The 19090-nt window shown below is 42.0% G+C and overlaps 1 protein-coding gene and 1 non-coding gene across 3 annotated transcripts in view; one reads left to right on the top strand and one right to left on the bottom strand.

The window, feature by feature from the left end:
* Sesn (Sestrin) overlaps window positions 1–19090 on the bottom strand; it is a 218060-nt gene that overhangs the window by 174665 nt on the left and 24305 nt on the right. Inside the window, exons 2-5 of one of the 2 annotated variants that reach the window (XM_076772804.1) lie at window positions 11350–11610; window positions 9804–10291; window positions 8079–9261; window positions 5649–5714 (exon numbers count right to left, since the gene is read on the bottom strand). In XM_076772804.1, coding sequence (XP_076628919.1) covers window positions 5649–5714; window positions 8079–9261; window positions 9804–10054 — 1500 coding nt within the window. In that variant the 5' untranslated portion in view covers window positions 10055–10291; window positions 11350–11610. The remainder of the gene's footprint in view (window positions 1–5648; window positions 5715–8078; window positions 9262–9803; window positions 10292–11349; window positions 11611–19090) is intronic. The other variant, XM_076772805.1, reaches the window with a different exon arrangement.
* Trnak-cuu (transfer RNA lysine (anticodon CUU)) lies at window positions 5794–5866 on the top strand. The gene has a single exon. It is a non-coding gene; the product is annotated as a tRNA-Lys (tRNA).

Genomic DNA, 19090 nt, shown 5'->3' with positions numbered 1-19090 from the left:
GGACTACGAGGGTGGCAGAGGATTTACATGAGAAATTTCACTATTTCCACCCCATTCCTGGTTTTACATTCTCCTATTTTTCTGTTGAATCTGTCTCGTTGCGTTTGTGTTTCGGTTTTATAATGTATAAAGCGAACGCGAGACTCTATCGACGTCACGATAACCGCTTCGATATCAATTCTCCACAATTTAATCGTGTAACGTGATTACTCCCCCGTACATGTACCAATTTACGCTACATCGCTCCTGTTTCATGTAAATAGACGAGTAATTTTATTACGTTCGCTAATAACCCCGTATATAAACTTGCTACGCGTAAGCACTCAAGAAATTGAAACGAAAATACCCTAAACTTGTTACAAAACGATTATTACTACGCAAAGTCATTACAACCATTCTTATTATACGCATTTTCGGAGAAACATTTCTAGCCATACATTATATTTTCAATAATTAATTTTTTTCTCGAAAGTGAATAGGATTTCGAGGGTATGTCTATTGACGAAAAATGATTCTAATTGACCCCTGCAACAGAAAATAATTTTTCCAGAATGATTTGAAACTTTTCAATTTTCAGGGTAACGAACAGTTATGGTCAGACATTATATTTTCAGTAATTAATTTTTTTCTCGAAAGTGAGTAGGATTTTTGGGGTATGTCTATTCACCAAAAATGATTCTAATTGACCCCTGCAACAGAAAATAATTTTTCCAAAACGATTTGAAATTTTTTTTTTCCGTCGAAAAATTTCACACCTTCTCGAATTTTTTTCTCGAAACTGAGTAGGATTTCGAGGGTATGTGTATTCACCAAAAATGGTTGTATTTGACTCCAGAACCTAGATATAATTTTTTTAGAACGATTTGAAATTTTTTTTTTCGCCGAAAAATTTAGGCACCTACCCCCTGTCGATTTTTTAAAAATTCATTCTTGAGTTTTAGCAATTTTGTTTGACGCCCTACAGAAAAGTTGTCTAATACTTTTTTGTAGGTACCCATGAGCTCTACTTCAGAAAAAAGTTTCATTGAAATATATTCACAATTGTAGGAATTATGGCTGTTTGAAAATTGGACCATTTTTATGGGGGTTTTCTCATTTTACGAGGTCAGGGAACAACTTTTCGAATATTTCTGCGATTTGTACATATTTTCCACCAAAATACGCGTAGTTTGCTTTTTTAAACATTAAAATCGTCCAATCCGTTCAGAAGTTATGACGTTTGAAAGATTCGCATGAAAATTCAGGGAAGCATTTCTGGCCTCAAATCAGATTTTCTACAAGGAATTTTTTTTTCGAAAGTGCGTAGGATTTCGAGGGTATGTCTATTGACCAAAAATGATTGTAATTGACCCCTGCAACCGAAAATAATTTTTCCAGAACGATTTGAAATTTTTCTTTTCGCCGAAAAATTTCAGTACCTACTCGAATTTTTTTCTCGAAAGTGCGTAGGATTTCGAGGGTATGTCTGTTGACCAAAAATGATTGTAATTGATCCCTGCAACCAAAAATAATTTTTTTAGAACGATTTGAAATTTTTTAATTTTGTCTAAAACTTGCCGCACACACTACAGCTGCCTACCCATCAATATTAATTCAGCGAATATGTTTTTTTTGCAAATGACCATCATCCATGAGAAGATAATTTTCCAGGTCGGTATGCCACGAAAGTCCACGAGGTGTAAGGTCTACTCGTATGCCTCGTCCGTGCTTATACAAGTCACGCCACGACAATACGCATTGTCGACAATGTGTTATTCGCGATGCACGTGTACGCGTTTCAAATTGGCGACCGGCTGCCAGGCAATTGAGAGACGTACGGAAAGAAGTCAACAACCCCAGGAATTTATGCGTGACCAGATGACCTCGTCAAAGAGAGCGTTGATGCAATTACAGATTCGATGGCACTCGACGGATAACTCCGGCCCGGATACGATTTCCCGAGAGGGCGGCTCGCGAAACGGTGAAAAAGATCGACGGCGTTCGACGAAGACGTGGATACGAGCGGAGAAAAGTCAGAGGTCGTCGGGAAAGGAAAACGGCAAGAAAGGGATTCAATTAGATCTTCAATGGAGCTTGTATACGAGACACTTATAGCCACTTGCGGCCGCCGGGCCGAGCTACCGACTCGCGATGACCTGACCAGGATTCCCGTGAGCATCGGTTCCCCTCTTCGTGACCCCTTCCCTGTCCCGGGGCTCTTTCACTTGGCAAACTTCGGGCATCGCTCCAAGATGCCGCAGAAATCGCGTACCGCGTTAAAAATTCAGGGCAGTTTGAACTTGGTTCGATGCGGCACCGGCTGAAATTCCGCTGGACGGACACGTGGGGTCCGGCCAAGTCACGTGATCCGGAATCTGTGCATACTTTTCAGCATTTTTCGCCCCTCGAAGCCTCCCCAGGACCAAATTAACCGCTCGACAATGGGGGGAAGAGGTTTTGGCGCGCGGCGAATTTATTCGATTTCCGGCAACTTTGTCGAGTTTTAAAAAAAAATTCAATTTTTCCCTCGTACATTTTTCGTTCGGGTTCCACGGCTTGGAAACATTATTTTGGCGCGCGGCGATTTATTCGATCTCTTACAACCTCTTCGATAGGAGTTTAAAGATTTAATAAATAATTCAATAATTTCTTTCTTTGAATATATCAATTTTTTTGGAGCATCCGTTTAGCTCGGGTTTAAAAATCGATAATTATTTTGCAACTTCGTTGAAGAGTGTCTAGTTGGAGATTTAACGAGTAACTGATTAATTTGTTTTCACGCGTACCAATAAACGACTTCTTCGTGACAAATCGTGAGGTTCTCGGGTTATTAGTTCGTCGCGAGACAATTCGATCCGTCCGTCGTCGCGTGCACGCGTAAGTAAGATTAACGATCCCGCAAAATTCCTCCGAATCGCGGTTTGGGCGTCGGCGCGAGGAAATTGGTATCGAATGACGCGGGTGGAGACGCATTCGCGGATCGCGTGATCGGCTTTTAGCGTTAAACCGTGTCTGACTGCGAGGAGTAATTACGATAAGTGCGAGCACGATTCAGGAGGAAAACGATCGCGAGGCGAGGTAGTCGTGTTTCACTGCCTGCTTCTTCGGATTCGAGCGGCGTTTGTACGATGCCAGTTAAATATCCGTTTCTCGCGCACGAATCGTAATTACCAGCATCCAGAATCTCGGCGGATTCACGAAACCAGTGGCTAATCGCGTTTCGGGCGAGCAACTAGGCCTGGAACTATTCGAATAATTAAACTCTCCGTAGCCCAAATTATATTTAACCCCGTGGCAAAATAAATACGACGGAACGTTAATAAATCCGGATACCCGAAAATTCGGAATAGTTAGACGATTTGATATTTGGACAATACGGAGACGAGATCGTAAAACACCGTTTTTCGAAACGGACCGTTTCGCGAAACGTAATTACTTTCTCATTGTGTAAATCCGTTACGCTCGCGCGGAGTAAACCACGCGTTATTTACTTGAACAAAAATACATTGGATTGAAACTGGAAATCACGCAAACGTATTAAATTGGAGCAAATGTCCGTGACCAACGCAGGGTGTTTCGGACAACGCGATGCAACGACAAAAAATTGAACAAGTTTTTATTCCACCGCGTTAATTGTTTCTAGGCGAAAGCGTCTGGACAAGTAAAATTAATTTCCAAGACGGGGCAATTGTGCGTGTACACGTTAGCGGTAAAAGTGACAAAGTACCTTATTTCGTACTTACCTTGTACTCTTTCTTCGTCGAAATTGCACAAAACATAACCAACGAAATAAGTCAACGGGCATGAAGTAAAACATTCACTTCGTGCTAAATTTCGTGGGGAGAATAAAAAACGATTTGCAGCGGAACGCCGAATACGCTCGACGCGATCGTCGAATTCAACGAGAACGCATAAATTTAAAAATGAGGTAAATAAATAAATGAACGAAAGAAAATGAATACAACCGACAGAGGCTGCACAAAATTATTTGTTATATAGTATCGGTACGTGTTTTTTGTCAGATGTATGAAATTGCGATTCGTGGTTGAAAAAGCAACGAACGAAAAGCTATGAAGAATCAAATATCCTGAACTTTCGTTCGAGTAAAATATTGTCGTACGAAAGATATCGCTTTTACTCGTAAGCAATCTTATATGAACTCGATGGTGTGGTTTTCAGTCGTAGTAACAAGTTTTAGCAAACCAGGCGTGAAGAAAAAAATTGCAAACTTAACATTCTATAAACCAAATTATTTTTAGCTTTCAAGCAACATTAAACGATAGAACATCGATGAATATACATTAAAGGAATAGAAAGTTTGTCAATTGAAGCTTTCTATTCCTTGAACTATATTTATGATTTATATGGACAATAAGCTTGACAAATTTTTTGATCTTCCAAGGCTTGATAAATAATACATAAATATTTAGCGTAAAAACGACTTACTCACCTGTATTTGATATACAAGTACCTCTTTCTCTAAAATGTTTATGTATATTTGTGAACATCAAAAACCATAAGAATTCGCGTTAAAAAGTACATATTGAAAGATAAACTTTTAAGAAACACAGAAATAACACCTAGCAATGATTATGAACATATAATTGGCCATATCACTGCTTTAAAGCCATAACAGCATGTATTGGTAAAAAGTTAAAATCTGACTTTGTAAACATGTGAATGTACGTGTATGTGACCTTGAAATAACACGGTGTTACCAAGGGTTAATTTAAAACTGTTCGAACACTGAATTACACTTTCAAGAACGTCTGAAAATATAATTTAACTAACATAATTATTATTAATCTCATTAAATTTAATTAACGCGAAAAGACCCGCGTCAACTAGCAATCGTGTGTGGCGCCATCTCTTAGTTATTCCCGGATGTATTGCCTTGATTACAAGGAAAACATCAAAAGTATTGATTTTCAAAATAATATTAATTTAATAAAATATATTCAAAGCACCGACAAAAAAAAAAGAGGCACTTTTGAAATTATAAAAGTTATCGACGAAAATTGAAGTATTACCGATGTACAAAAATACCTGAATATTTGACCATTATTGTTTTGCAATCAGTATAGTCGCAAACAATTTAATTAGTAATTAAATCTTGTACGGGATTTATTAAATTATAAAGCAGATATTCAGTTGATAATGAAGGACTCTTTACCTTACGTGTTGCAAAAAGCAGCAACCCGAGCGAGAAGAGCACCTAATTGTTCTTAATTAGAGTAAATTGAAGGTTACCAGGGGACAAGTAAATGTGAACCAATCCATGGCATCGTCCTCCTCTCAACCAATCGTGAGACTCGATTTTACCGACGACTACCAATCGCAGGGCGAAACTTATCGGCGCTATGAGCGCCAATTCGATGTCCTAGATTAAGCTGGGCATAATGATTTTGTTTTTCTTGCTCCAATAATTCACGTATGGAACGAACACAACAATTATAAACAAAAATTTCATCCATGTTGCCTAACAAAATTATATACGTTCCACGATATCAAACCTTTGAATATTTCATACATCTGACACTGTTACCTCGATTTCTCGTCCACTGGTACACGTTAATTATGAACAATTGCAATATTGCGAAAATAACGATAGGTACCAAAATTTCGAACGAACAAAACTACGAAGAAGACACGATTAAAAATGTACTTACCTCGGACGTGGGGACGAAGGCACTGGGTCCATCGAAAGCTGGCATTGGCACTGGTAGTCCCCTGTCCTGTAATATAAAAACATTCTCGTTAATGGTTTTCAGGTCTAATAACTGTTAACGTTCATACGAAACACTCCTTTCAATAGCCCGGCTAGCTCAGTCGGTAGAGCATGAGACTCTTAATCTCAGGGTCGTGGGTTCGAGCCCCACGTTGGGCGGATTTTTTTTTCCTTTTATTTAAAAACTATTTTTATTCTATACCATTCAACTCCTTTTATCACTAAAAAAATTAAACATATATTGCATTTAAAAAGAAATATTTAATTTTAAACGCCAGTTAGGTATGTAGCGCGCGTGCTTAACTTTGCTTCGTAATCGTGTTATGTATTTCATGTGAGTCATAGGGAACTCTATCGATCAGTCTCTACATACTACAGTGTGGTTATTGATTACAAAAACTCTTCCCAAAAATACATTCATTGTACGTTCATAAAACAAGTAGTAGATACAACTATATTACAATTTTTTATACACAATTTTTTGATTTTAAAGATTCTTAAACCAAATGATTTTTGAATCAGTTTCCATAAAAGTAAATAAGCTTGCTTTAGACCTTTTGCTGACGAAATTCGGTGTTATTTATATTACATCGTTCGATAATACGTTATTTTTTGGAGATTCAGTTTCTTTTCTCGCGAAGCTACGTTAGACACGACTGGCATTCGCGCCACGAGCAAGTCAAAGTGGTCGACGTATTTTTAGGCCACGGTTCGAACTCGTTCTATAAATAGAACAGTTAAAACAACTCCATTAACGTAACCACTGGTACTTCCCGATCCGTGATGCATGAGAGTAAGTACATATCGCGCTATCAACGAGGTTCGCGCGAACCGAGCGGTACTATTTCCGACTATTAAACGAATGAAAATAGCCCTTTCTCAAAATGGCACGACCACGGTCAGTGGCGCACTCAGGGGGTGCAAAGGACCAATTTCACACCCTGCTATTAAATTTATTTACGCTAGAAATCAGAGGACAAAAACATTTCCCACAACGTTTGACAGTAAGTCATAGAAATCGTCATAAGTTAGAAACGACCCTTGTTAATAAAATCTTTTAATTGATTGTTTTACCTGTATAATATATCAATGATGATTTTATATCATATATTATTACTATGTTGGCATGGTATCTCGTATATTTATATTAATTAAACTTTTTCCCTGTCTACTTTAATAGATTAAAAACTGGAAAATATTGCAACACATTTGTCTCTATTAGTTTTTAGCCGCATCCCCCTTGTTAAATTTCTAACCGTACCAGTGACCACGGTGGCCGTTTATTTACGGGAGACTCCGAGAGATCATAAAATTTTTCCAACGTTGCGTTTTACTGTTTTTAAATGGCCACTGCGAGACGTTCGGATACATGCTCATAACATGAACGACTCAGGATGAAAAACACACGTTTCGAGGACTGTTATCTCAAACTTCTCTGTTTTCGACCATTTATTTGCCTTTAACTAAGTTCTTCGCATTCTTCGTTCCCTTTGCTCTTGTTAGCGAGCAAGATTAATTGAAAACAAAAACGTTACTAATATCGACAAATCGAAAGTAAAAATGAAAACATATTATACGTGCAAATAAATCTGCAAGAGAATGTTCGACATGTATTTGTGTTTGTTAAATGCTATCAAAGCGAGAAAAATGTATTTTCAAACTGTTCCTCTTGTTTGACTGTCTGTCTGCTCGAATGTTCCGCCATAACTCGAAAACAGTTCAATACGTTTCGATTAGATCAATGAAAATATTTTTCAGACTTACGGAACGGATAGTTTTTATCGCGGAAGGAATTAACGATTCTTATCGATCCGTCGACCGATTAAAATTGTTTTTAAAAAGCCTTGAACTAATTTCATTGTACCAGATACTGAAACTTTAACGATACTCAACAATCGACCGACGCTCCGTGTACCAGATGTTTCGAAACTCTCTTCTTATAACAATGAATCTATTCTAAAGTCGAACAGGGTCAGAATAGTAATTTTCTTCTATTGTTTGCTCGAATTGGCTATAGTCAGATAAAATCAATTGGCCGTTCAAGGTCACGGAAGGGTTACCCCCACCACATCGCTCGGCTAGCCTGTCGCTCTACCTCTCGTCTCTTCGCGCAACTTTTCTGTCTCTCGTATAAGCGGCAAGCTAGAGCTCTGCAATACCGTTCGCAATCAATCCATTTGCATCGTAGGAAAAAATAGTATGGCATAAAACTATCTTTATAAAATAAATATAATTTTTTTACTCTTCTGCAAAATTATATTTTTTCTTGGCCTTCTAAGATATACCGTAAATTAAACTTCAACGAGCAGTATCAGTTGGAAAATTTCAAAGCCAGAAAGTCGTAGATATAAAGAATCCATACAGTCCTTACCTTGACCATCTCCAAGATCTCGGCGCACTTGATCCTAACGTTCTGGAAGGGGCAATTGACGCTGAGCCTCAGTATCACCGGCAGATGCAACGTCACCAGGCTCAAATACTTGTTCGCCTGTGCTTGCCTCGGCCCGTCCAGCGCGTTCCCCAGATTCAGCATCCTGCCGACGTCCCCAGGCGTTACATCGGGGCTCTCGAGCACTCTTCCGCTCTTAAAAGACACATCCTCGTCCTGCGAGAGCGGTCTCTTGATCTGGCCGGCGCTAAACTTTCTCTCGTCGTTCTTGCGCAGATAATCCTGGGGCTGATCGGAGCGCACGCAACGCTGACGACCGTCCTCCAGGTGCTCGTCCTCGCGAGCGAAGATCTCGAAATTCTGCAGCTTCATGTCCTCTGCCCGATTGTCATCCGGCTGTCTGTGGTAAATCTCGTTCGCGTTCTCGTTCTCGAAGCCGTCCAAGGTGTTGAACACCACCCCGTCGCGATTCCTGATCGCGATCTCCGTCTCGTCGAAGGACACGTCGTCCCCGCTGTCGTAGCACCTTCTGTCGCGCGACAGAACGTCCCCGCCTGTCTGGCGATAATTCAAATTTCTACGATCGAAATTCGCGGCCAGGTTCTCGTCGAACTTCGGACTCTTCCCGTAGATCCTGGTGTCGGAGTCCAGCTCGTCGTCCTCCAGCTGCTTCTGCTTGGCCCCCTTCACCTTCACGTAATTCTTCGCCCTCGGTCGATCCTCGAGGCTCGTTTCGTTCAGCCTCTCGCTCGACGACGACCCGATGAACTTCCTCTCGCTCTCACTGCTGGACCCGAAACGCGTCTCCGAGCCATCTTTGAACCTGAGGTATCGGTCCTGCTCGATCTTGAAGCCCTTCCCCTCGTCCGAGGACGTCGAGTGACCGGACCTGTAGCTCTCCAGGTCGTATCGCCTCCTCTCGTTCGGGGTGCCGTAGCCAGTCTCGTTCCCCAGGCGTCCGTCGACGCAATCGAACGATCCCGACGGGTATCTCTCGGTACACTCTAGGCTACTGTCCTCGAGGAACGGGGGATTCTCGGTGACGCTTTGGGGGAAGAAACCCTCGGTCCTAAACATGTCCTGTAGTAGCTGTTGCTGATGGGGGGGCTGGTGCACGTTCTTTGGCGCTGACTTGGTCGGCGAACGCTCCACGCTCATGTCGTATCTTCGCGTGAAAGGTAACGCAAGCCATCGATTAGCGTGAAACGAAAAATTCGCGCGGAAGTGAATGGGAAACCTCTCTCGTTCGCGCGTTTACTCTCAAACCGCGAGTGACTCCGCGAGTTTTCTCTCCGACCGTTTAATGAGAGCTCAAGGATCGTTATACCGGGACCGTAAATGTTATCTTTCCCACGGAACGGGCACCTCGACGTTCATAAATCATTACGTGTTTACTACGGGGGATAGAGCGGAACGTACGTATAGAGAAACGGGTAAAGGCGCGTTCCTAAATTATATCTAATCGGATAAACCGTACGAGCGATCCGCTGGTTTCGCGACAAAGTTGCTGCTTCAAGTTTGATTAGAAACAATCGAAAATTCTGATCGACCAGAGCTTTCGGCCAGGATTTTGTAAAAATTCAACAGAAATTCTTACGAAAGATGCTTACGAGCGACAGATATCCGCGATAGGAGCTTTCCCAATATTGACACGCCAGGTTTTATCGTCGAGGCGTACCGGCGGAAGCTGCGTTCAGCGATACTCACCTTCCATCTTGGCTTTTGAACATTCCGGCAAGGTTCTCCGCGTCCTCCATCTCACCGGTGTCGTCCCAGTGATTCGGACTCCCGACACCCCCGAGCCATCCCTCGACCGTGTTCCTGGCCGCCGCCAGGGCGATGTTCCTGGCAGTTTCATCCCTCGCGCATAAAGGCGCTAAAAATCTGCTAACGATCTCGACCTCGTCGCCCTTTGTGGAGGTGCCGCTAGCCGAGGAGCTGTTCGGATCTCTGTACATCTCGTCTTATCTTCTCCCCGATACTTCTCCGCTCTTTACCCTTCTATCTTTCTTTGTTTAAACTCACGTCGTGTGTGTATGTGTCTCTGTGTGTATTTACGTGTTTGTTTGTGTGTAACTCTCGCGATACTACGTAGAAACGATACACGGGATTTATAATTTAATATAATCTAATCCTTGTGGTCCGACGAGGAGCCGTACCGAGTCTCTTCTTCGTCTCGAAGACAACAATAGGAGCTGAAAAACGCCACGTGTTGCATATTATTACTAACATGTGCGAGATCGCGATTTTGGAAGACATTCTAAATTTACAGAATCATAATTTTGTTCCACTTTGGGAGATTAAACGTGGAAACCGTCAAGGATTACAACACGAGCTTCCCGTTAAACGCACCTGTGCAAATTCTATTTCAAGCCAAAATAAGAGATATCTGATAACGATTGGAGATGCTTATCTTTTCTATGTTTTCGTGATAACAGCGGCGATACGCAGAGGAAAACAAGGAAGTGATTTGACGAGCACTTAATTTCTTATCTTTCAACGTTTTGGCGTTTAGTGCAGGCTTCGAAAGTCGGAATTCAGAAACATCCGTTTATTCGAAATAATAAATTTAATTAATATGCTGTGAAATAACATCTCTTTCTTGAAAGAATGTTGACCTTTCAATACCTCTTTCAATTTTGGGAACAACAATGATAAAAATTCTATCGCTGATCGTTGCTTGATACGCGACTCAAGATAAATGATCGATACATCGAACCCATGATAAATGACACTGTTATGCAACGAAGCTACACAGGAAATTGAAAGTTTGCACGTTCAAACTAAACACTCGATGTTACCGAATGCAGATTGGAATTTGTTTATGTCAATAAACTTTGCTTTAGAATTACCAGAAAATATTTTAATTTACAAACGAACCTAAAATTAAGAACGTTAAATTTCTAGCAACGACGAATCTTGAGTCTAACGAGCAACGATCGACAGTTAGGCGTTCTTCGGACTTCTTTCGAGCCTGACTTTTTAGCCCTCGAACGAAACAGAGAAAAAAGGGATTCACGGCACGATCTTCGCGTAATTACGGTCGTTTCGTCGCTGTTTCGCTGTCATAATCGGTCGTAAAACTCGTTTCTCGGGGGGATTTTACGGGCGATCTTGCTCGACAGTCGTTTCGAAGCGATAGAAAGTAGGCGACGATGACTGTCGAGCGATCGTGCGGCGATTCCTAGCGTCGTCGAGGCTCGTTCGAGGGCTAGAAGAAAAGAGAGAAAAAAAAAAAGAAACGCGATCCTACCGGAGCGAACCTTGGAAAGGAAACGATCGATCGGGCTCTGTCCGCTGATTTATCCGTCCTCCTCGTTCTGCTCGTTCTGCTCGTCTTTCTGCTTCGTGTCGAGGCGCGAATGTTGCTGTTATCTCAACGGCAACGCGTTACATTGTTCTTTACATCGTTACGCGACTTCCTCGTCGAAGAGTCTACGGAATTCCGTTCCAATTGGGGTGGGCTGTCCTCGGTTTCGCGCGGTTCGTCGACGTCGACTTAATCCATTGGACGCTGAAAGCACACGAACGAAAAGAACACTGTTACGTACCAAGAATATTTATCTTTCTTTCCAAATATAACAGTATCGAGCTCGAATCTGCCAAAGAAACCGCCCTTAAATTGCAGTAAAATGTACCAAATAGTTTAGCAAAGCGAGATAGCCTAATTTTTCACATTTTTACTAACAATTCCTCAAGAGACACTACGAATATATTAATTAAATTCGTCGATTGAATGTATGAATTGGCGTTCGGGTAAAAATAAGTTTAATTTGGGTGGTCTAAAGGGGGTTAATAAGAGAAGCACTTCTCAGCAATGGCGCGGAGATTAGCGTCGATCGAACATTACGCAACGTTGGAATTGAAAGCTCCGGGAACCCAACCGCGAAGTTTTGAACTTTAACGTAATCACCGTCGCATTGTGCCGGTTGATTCTGGTTCCCAATCGTTAACCCGTGACGACTTCTGGTGCGTTAACGCGCGTTCCCGATCGATTAACGCGGCAAACTACGGTTGATCGATCGGAGCCGCGCCCCGACGACTTTGGTACGAACGTAAAAATTTGATTGCGTCCCGTGGCCTGGAAATAGAAACGAACCATTATCGGACCGCTTATGCAATTAGTCGATGTCAGGCTGCGGCAGTCTTCCCATTGATTGATCGACCCCCGCGAGGGAAGGCCTAGGTCAAGGCCGCCGAGGTCAGGAAATAAGAGAGGTCGCGCGAACGCTACAACTTATCGGAAAGGGGAGGCTGCGCCATCCAGTATCTTCGAGAGGATAAAACGGGGTGCATTCACACACTCGAAGGAGAGAGGCCTGGCATCGATTTCCCGCTGTAACGCGCGCTGGGTTAAAACGGTTATCGAATCGTTCGGTTCTCGATTCCAACTGAAACTTCTTGCTGTTCGTAATACGCGACTGACGCTATCGTCGGAATTTCTTCGAACTTAAAGAAGGGGTTATTTTGGTCTAGAAGTTAGAAAAAATCGATATTTTAAAAACTGTCTGCAGAAGGATTTGTTTATGTGAAATTAACGTTGGAACAGCTGTTTGAAGAGTACAGCGACGACAATGTATGCTTAGTATAGAGGGAGAGGGAAAGACAATAGGCTGTAATTTAATCTAACCCGAAGAACAAGACTAAAATTGCGTACTATAGACATGTTGAAATAAAAATGAGAAGTGTAAGAGAAAGTAGAAACGAGATTGAAATTGAATTAATGATGGGATATATAGTAGCAGTGTAGATTATAAACATTGCTGTGATTAAATATTGAGGAAGCAAATAGCAGATATGCGTCGTGGTAGCAATTTGAGAGGAACATAGCACAATAAATTCTTGATACCTGTAGGCAATAAACTATAGTAAGAAATTTTTATTTTTCGACGTTAGCCAACAAAGTTTAATATTTTGATATCACTGGTGATCGATACGTAAAAGAAGCCAAAAGAGTTGAGAAATTAATAAGATTATTAAGGGACGTCTATCTTTGGGCATAATCACGCATGGAAAATATATATAAAAGATAAAATGGGCAAAGTAATAATAATACCCATAATAATCGATCCTACGATATCGAGAAAGCACTATAAAATTCTAGAGACTTTTACAAATAATAAACACTTGTTCACAGTAGGCAATTTCCTTAATTGCTAATAGAGATAATAGCTGGAACACAACTCCCGTGGCAGTGACGTATCAAGGCTATAAAGTCACGAGTAAAATTGAAAATCGTAATAATAATAACAGGTCTTTATTGAACCGAATTAAACATGATAAGCTGAAACGCGAATAAGTAAGACAAGAAAATAATTACAGGTCAATGTTGGTCGCAATTATAGCGCAAAAGCAGGGTGCGGCTGCACGCCATTGCAAATTCAATCTTGAGTAAAAATAATTATTAATAGACGAGGTGTTCGAAAATAATGAATAAAACAAGATATACTATGCGGTTTTACTTAATCTCTGCGGACTTCGAGAATTTGCATGAAAAGATTAGCCCCTCCTGGACCATTTGCATAACATCGTCGTTTATCCTTGATAAACGCAAGAGGAAAACCAACGGAACATACAATTGTCATGATAAGAAAGAGTTAACAACGATAATAGCGTAATAACAAGACAAAGCAACAAGGTATACGGTTTAGAAGAAACGTAATGGCAGCAATTTCTTAACAGGTGAGACGCATTCTGCTTTGCAACAAAGAGAGAATTGCACAAATCCTCGTGCAGAGTCGTGGCATTAACCGGTAATAAAAAGTCACCGCTGGAAAGAATTCGATCTCACGCACCGAAACGCGCCCATAATGTGCGTTTTCCAATTGCGTAAACGCCCGCGGCGGATCGTTTCTCGGTAATCGGTGATTTTGTACCATCGAAAGGACCGCGCTCCAAAATGGCCGCTTTTCGTTACCCCGAAAACGCTTCAGCTCCGAAAAGGATACCCAAAAATGGCCATTCTCGACAGCGGTACCGATTTTTCTTTTTCTCTCTCGCCTCGTACCCGACGGCTCGCCACTCGAACGCCACTTTCGCGAACGCATCGATCGCGGGGGGGGGGGCACTCGATAAGCGAAACGAGGGCCAACGGTTTCGCCTTTTGCCATTTTTAATATCGCGTTTCGGGGCGCAGCGAAAACGTTTCTCGTTTCGCGAAAATCGATGCCGTTCCGACGGAGTTCAAGTGGCGGGGGAACGATTCCCGGCGATACGAGTTCCGCGGGACGAAATTTACGGGACGAAAAAGGACGATACGCGGGCGACACGAAAAACCGAGAAAAAGAAATTCGACAGTCACGATACGTACGTACCGGGGCGAGCAACGAGCGCAGTCACGCACGCACAATGCGGCCGCGGCATAACGGGCGTGGTATATATCGCCCCGGAGGAAACGAAAAATAAGAAAAAAGAAGAAAAAAGAAAAAAAGAACAAGGAAAACCGAGGGAAAGAAAGGGCGCAAAACGGCGTTTCCAGCGTTTCTTCGCTGGCGATCTCGGCAACGATCTAAATATTTATAATTCCCCAAAGCCTAACCCTTCCATTCGCGCCGCTATGAATTATTAATGCCGTGCCGTGCTACCGTATGCCGGTGCACGTCGCCGTGCATTCCTGATACGTGTACTTTGTCTTCGAGATATAAGGATGGTCAGGGCCCCGCGGATGTATGTACGAAGCGATAAAACGCTCGCCGACGCACCGAGTGACGGATCGTCGATCTACCTGGATGAAACTCATTCCAACGGCCGTTACGGCAGCTTTTAACCCCTTAACGATTTAATTACGAGCCATTTGTCAAACGTACGCTATTTCATTTCGCTTTAATCCGTTCCTACGTTGCTCGCGGAAAAAGAACAGATCTGTTTCGCGATTATTAATGTAACGATTTTAACGTATCAAGTCAGACTCATTGTAAAATGACAAGGGGTTGACTCTGATCGCGAATTGGAAAAGATTTCTTCTCGAAGAGCAAAATTGCATTTTATAAATCACTGGCTTCTATAATCGGTTGATTATACGAAATACGAAGCAAACAATACCAATTGGGCGTTAATAAATTTTGCATCCCAACAATTGCAACCGATCGTTTTGCAATTACGGTTTAACGTCTAATTATTCGACAAGTATCGTCGATAGTAAAATGAGAAAGAATTATTTGCAGAATTAATTAGGAAACGTACGATACGACGTCGTTGTTTATTTTGCGCCGCGATCCCGATAATTATTTGTATTAATCAGGCTTTTATTATAGTCGTCGGGAGTAATTACCGGAGCGTAGTAAAGAGTTTGCCACGGGTGGTGTATCGTTAAACCGCTCGTCGTGATGCAACGAGAAAATGCAATTTCTCTGATCGCATATTTATAAACTCTCATCCGATTATCGCACGGGGTTTCGACACGACACGGATCGCCCGTCGATGCTCGCGTTCACCTGAAGGGGCCACGACCACCAGATTAACGAAATTCGTGGCTCGCGTAATTCGCAGTCATTAAAACCGGCGAAATTTTACAAGTTACAATCGCGTGAGCGGATCGACCGAGAATCCTCCGGTGCACTTGTTCGCTTCGAAAGGCCTGGGTCCCGTCAAAATGTGGCGAACCATCGCTCGTTGCATCACTCTGCACGCGAACGTTTCACGAACTTCGTCCAAACACTTCCAAACGTTCGATTATTCGGGAAGTTCAGGGCGTTTCTAACAGGTGACATTAGTTAAGCGACGATCGTCGTTTGTCGTTAATATAGTTCAGCGGCACATTTGTTATTTTGTAATATCATCGACGTTATTCAAGAATTTGCAAAAATATCGAGCGTCACCAGTGACCAACATGACAACGCGATAAAGGAACAGGAGATATCGAAGATTTGAAACGGTTTCGTACACGAGCATTTAAACCAACTTGGAAACAACAGCCATGATTTGTGGGTACTGCATGACTTGGCAGAGAAGAATTTAATGGATCGTGTCTCTAGAAGCGAAATGGAGATCATCCGTTTTTGGGGCAAGTGATCACGAGGAATGAGAAATGAATTTTATGTAAGAAATAGCAGAAGAATCGGCATTGGATGTGCCAAAATATACCGAGTCGAACGAAAAGAAATCGAAGAGTCGTTTACTATTCTGCAATCCTAGACTCCGTTTTTGAAATATGTACAATTAAAGTTTCCTTGATCGCGTGGCGGCACACGAATACACGAGAATGTCGTGTTCGTGATTGTTTTTTCGGGACTGTTTGTTAACATAAACGTTTCGACGGGACATTTAAGTCGCCAGTATGATTTATAGAAAATAATTTTTACGACCTTAACCCTTTCGTGCGCGTACAAGACGCCAAATTGTTTCTTTATAACAGACCCTCGTTTGTTTTTATAGGTATTTGTATTGTGCTGTTAAATACTGATTACGGTATAAAGTACTGTCTTTAATCCTTCATTTAAAGCAGTCGTGAATCTTTCATGCCCGTAATTATCATATCTGGGGTACATTTCATTATAGTTGTTGTTGTGAAAGTCCCTCGTTTCAGAAATAACGGAACGACGTTGCGTGCAATATTATTTATCTTATAAACATCTTATAATAAGGTAAGATCGTTTTAATTATACGAGAAGCGAGAACAATATTGTATCGGCAAATAATAATTTTAAAAATAATATCTTTTACCGCGTTTACGTAGCTTCTAAGAACGGTAACTTCGCACGCGACTTAACCCATATAAAATGTACGAGATTTCTAACACGATATCATCGCTGGTTTTTATATCGCAATTCAGCGTAATATAATGTTACGTTAGTTTCGTTAAATGCAAAAAGAAATAGAAAACATACATTGCAGTTTATCGTAATACAAAAAGTTCAACTATAATAGTCGAGAATAGAAACGTGTAATAAAAACGAACCGACATGGATTTTACTAAAAATGATTTTACGAGAAACGACGAACGGGACATCTCGTAAACCGAAAAGTTGCATGAAAACGAGAACGTTCAACGGGAAGGATCGATTAGAAAGGTGGATAGCGACGAAAGGACACGGGGCAATAAATTTCATACAAACCAAAGCTTTACGAGTTTCTCGCTCGGTGATTTTCAGTGGGCAGTATATATCGAACGCGCGAACCATTGCATCCTATCGATGCGCTGTCTGGTTTCCTCATTACATAATTTAACGACTTATGCATACAATCATGCAGCCGCGTGACCGAAAGAGTTGTCTGGTTTCAGCGGTGACCTCTCGATACATATATTTATTCGAACGTGTGCACGTCGTCACGAATCTTCCGAAATTAAGTTACACAGCGAGTCGAGACGTTTATGCGCGACACAGAGCAGTCTTCAGTTAGTAAAAATTTTATTTTCTAAAGGTTGGAAAGGTTGCACGCGATTCTAGATCGATGATAGCTAAAAAAATAATGGACGAAATGGAAGATTGCCTCTCTTCGATCGGTTTGTAATGCGTTGGATGAATCTTGATATTTTTCCCCCCAATTCATTTGCATCGTTAGATTTCATATCTGCATGATTTATAACAACGCTGGATCGTTAACGAAAACTGCGAAAAGACCAGGTCCGATGGTTACAGGTTCCCCCCGTGCCTGTTCGAGGATCGGTACACGCGATTCGCGGAGGCTCACCTGTGGATACTCGAACGAAAGGCACGTCGGTGTCCGTCGGATCGATTCGGCGATAACGGTGCACGACAAAAAGCTCGCTAAATGCGAGGCGTCGTTACGCCTGCTCGGCTCGATGGTTAGCGCAAATTGCAAAAGCGCCGAGTCGGCGTTACGACCTTGCGACACGCGAGAGACTCGCGATAATGCCCGCCGCGGGACACCGAAACGCTGAAAGTTGCTAAAGGACCGTTCCCCAAGTACCCTCCTCCCCCCCCAATGGTTCGAGACTCGCCGCTAATCAGACGACCAATTAAAAATCCGAGCTCGGTGATCGACGATGACCGTGACACGAGAATGAATACCTTCTAATATAGCGTACGAGAACCGTAAGACGCCGGTTTTAATGCGCCCTCAGGCCAGGCCCATTATCCATTAGACACAATGGGCGTAGAGTGCCTATAGTGGGCGCATATTCAACTGGACGCCCAAGGCCACCGGAGCTGACTGTGAATGACATCACAATCTTCTCTCTTATGGCATCCTCGCGTACCTCTGTACTCGAGAGACAAAGTCCGTAGGTTTGGCCCGAGAACGCCATCCTTAAATCAAAATTTAAAGTCTGTGGGTTTGTGAGCACCCTAGAACGTTCCCTATTCACCTCCCATCCGGATGGAATTTTGTTTGCTGGCTCGTTACGTTTCGACGAAAAGTATAGGTCGATTTATAACAAATAAAGATTTCAATATCAATGAATAGAAGTGGTCTTTTCAAACCTTAGTCATCACTCGTGACTAACGGAACATTATTAATAATATATTAATTACACCATACAGACGAAGTAAATAAGAACGTGGATGTAGTTTTTAACGTCCTTCGGGCGACAAGTGAATTTGTGCTCAGACTTTCTCAAACCGACTTCCGTGGCCCCACTGGCACTGAATTGATGCAATTGAACGGTCACGTGTAATTTTCTCGAAAGTTTGCACGATACGCAGATTCTTCCGATTGTACGTGTTTCGAATGGCACCGGACAACCGAGCGTTCCAAAAGATTCATGAAAATAGTAGCTGTTAAACTTTCTGAAATTGTTATCACAGATATATAATACAGACCACGAATCCCAGATAATTACACCTACTTGCTGTCAAAAGGTTGAAACGATCTCCTGAATATCCAGAAGCCTTTACTATGAGATACTACGATCCCTGGATCTTAAAGATCTCTAATAGCAACGCCAGCTATCTCGATAAAGCCAATAATCGTAACTCTCGCGATCCTTATCGATCGAGGGATTCCGATTGATCAATAAAACGCTTCGAAAACGCACGAACCTTCCAGGAAGTATTCGCGGTTTAATTGAATATATTGCTCGGAGATAAGGCAAA

The sequence above is a fragment of the Colletes latitarsis genome, chromosome 9, assembly GCF_051014445.1.
Source record: "Colletes latitarsis isolate SP2378_abdomen chromosome 9, iyColLati1, whole genome shotgun sequence".
Lineage (NCBI taxonomy): Eukaryota > Metazoa > Arthropoda > Insecta > Hymenoptera > Colletidae > Colletes > Colletes latitarsis.
Note: the sequence above shows the minus strand (reverse complement) of the source record. Positions and strands in the feature narration are given on the sequence as shown.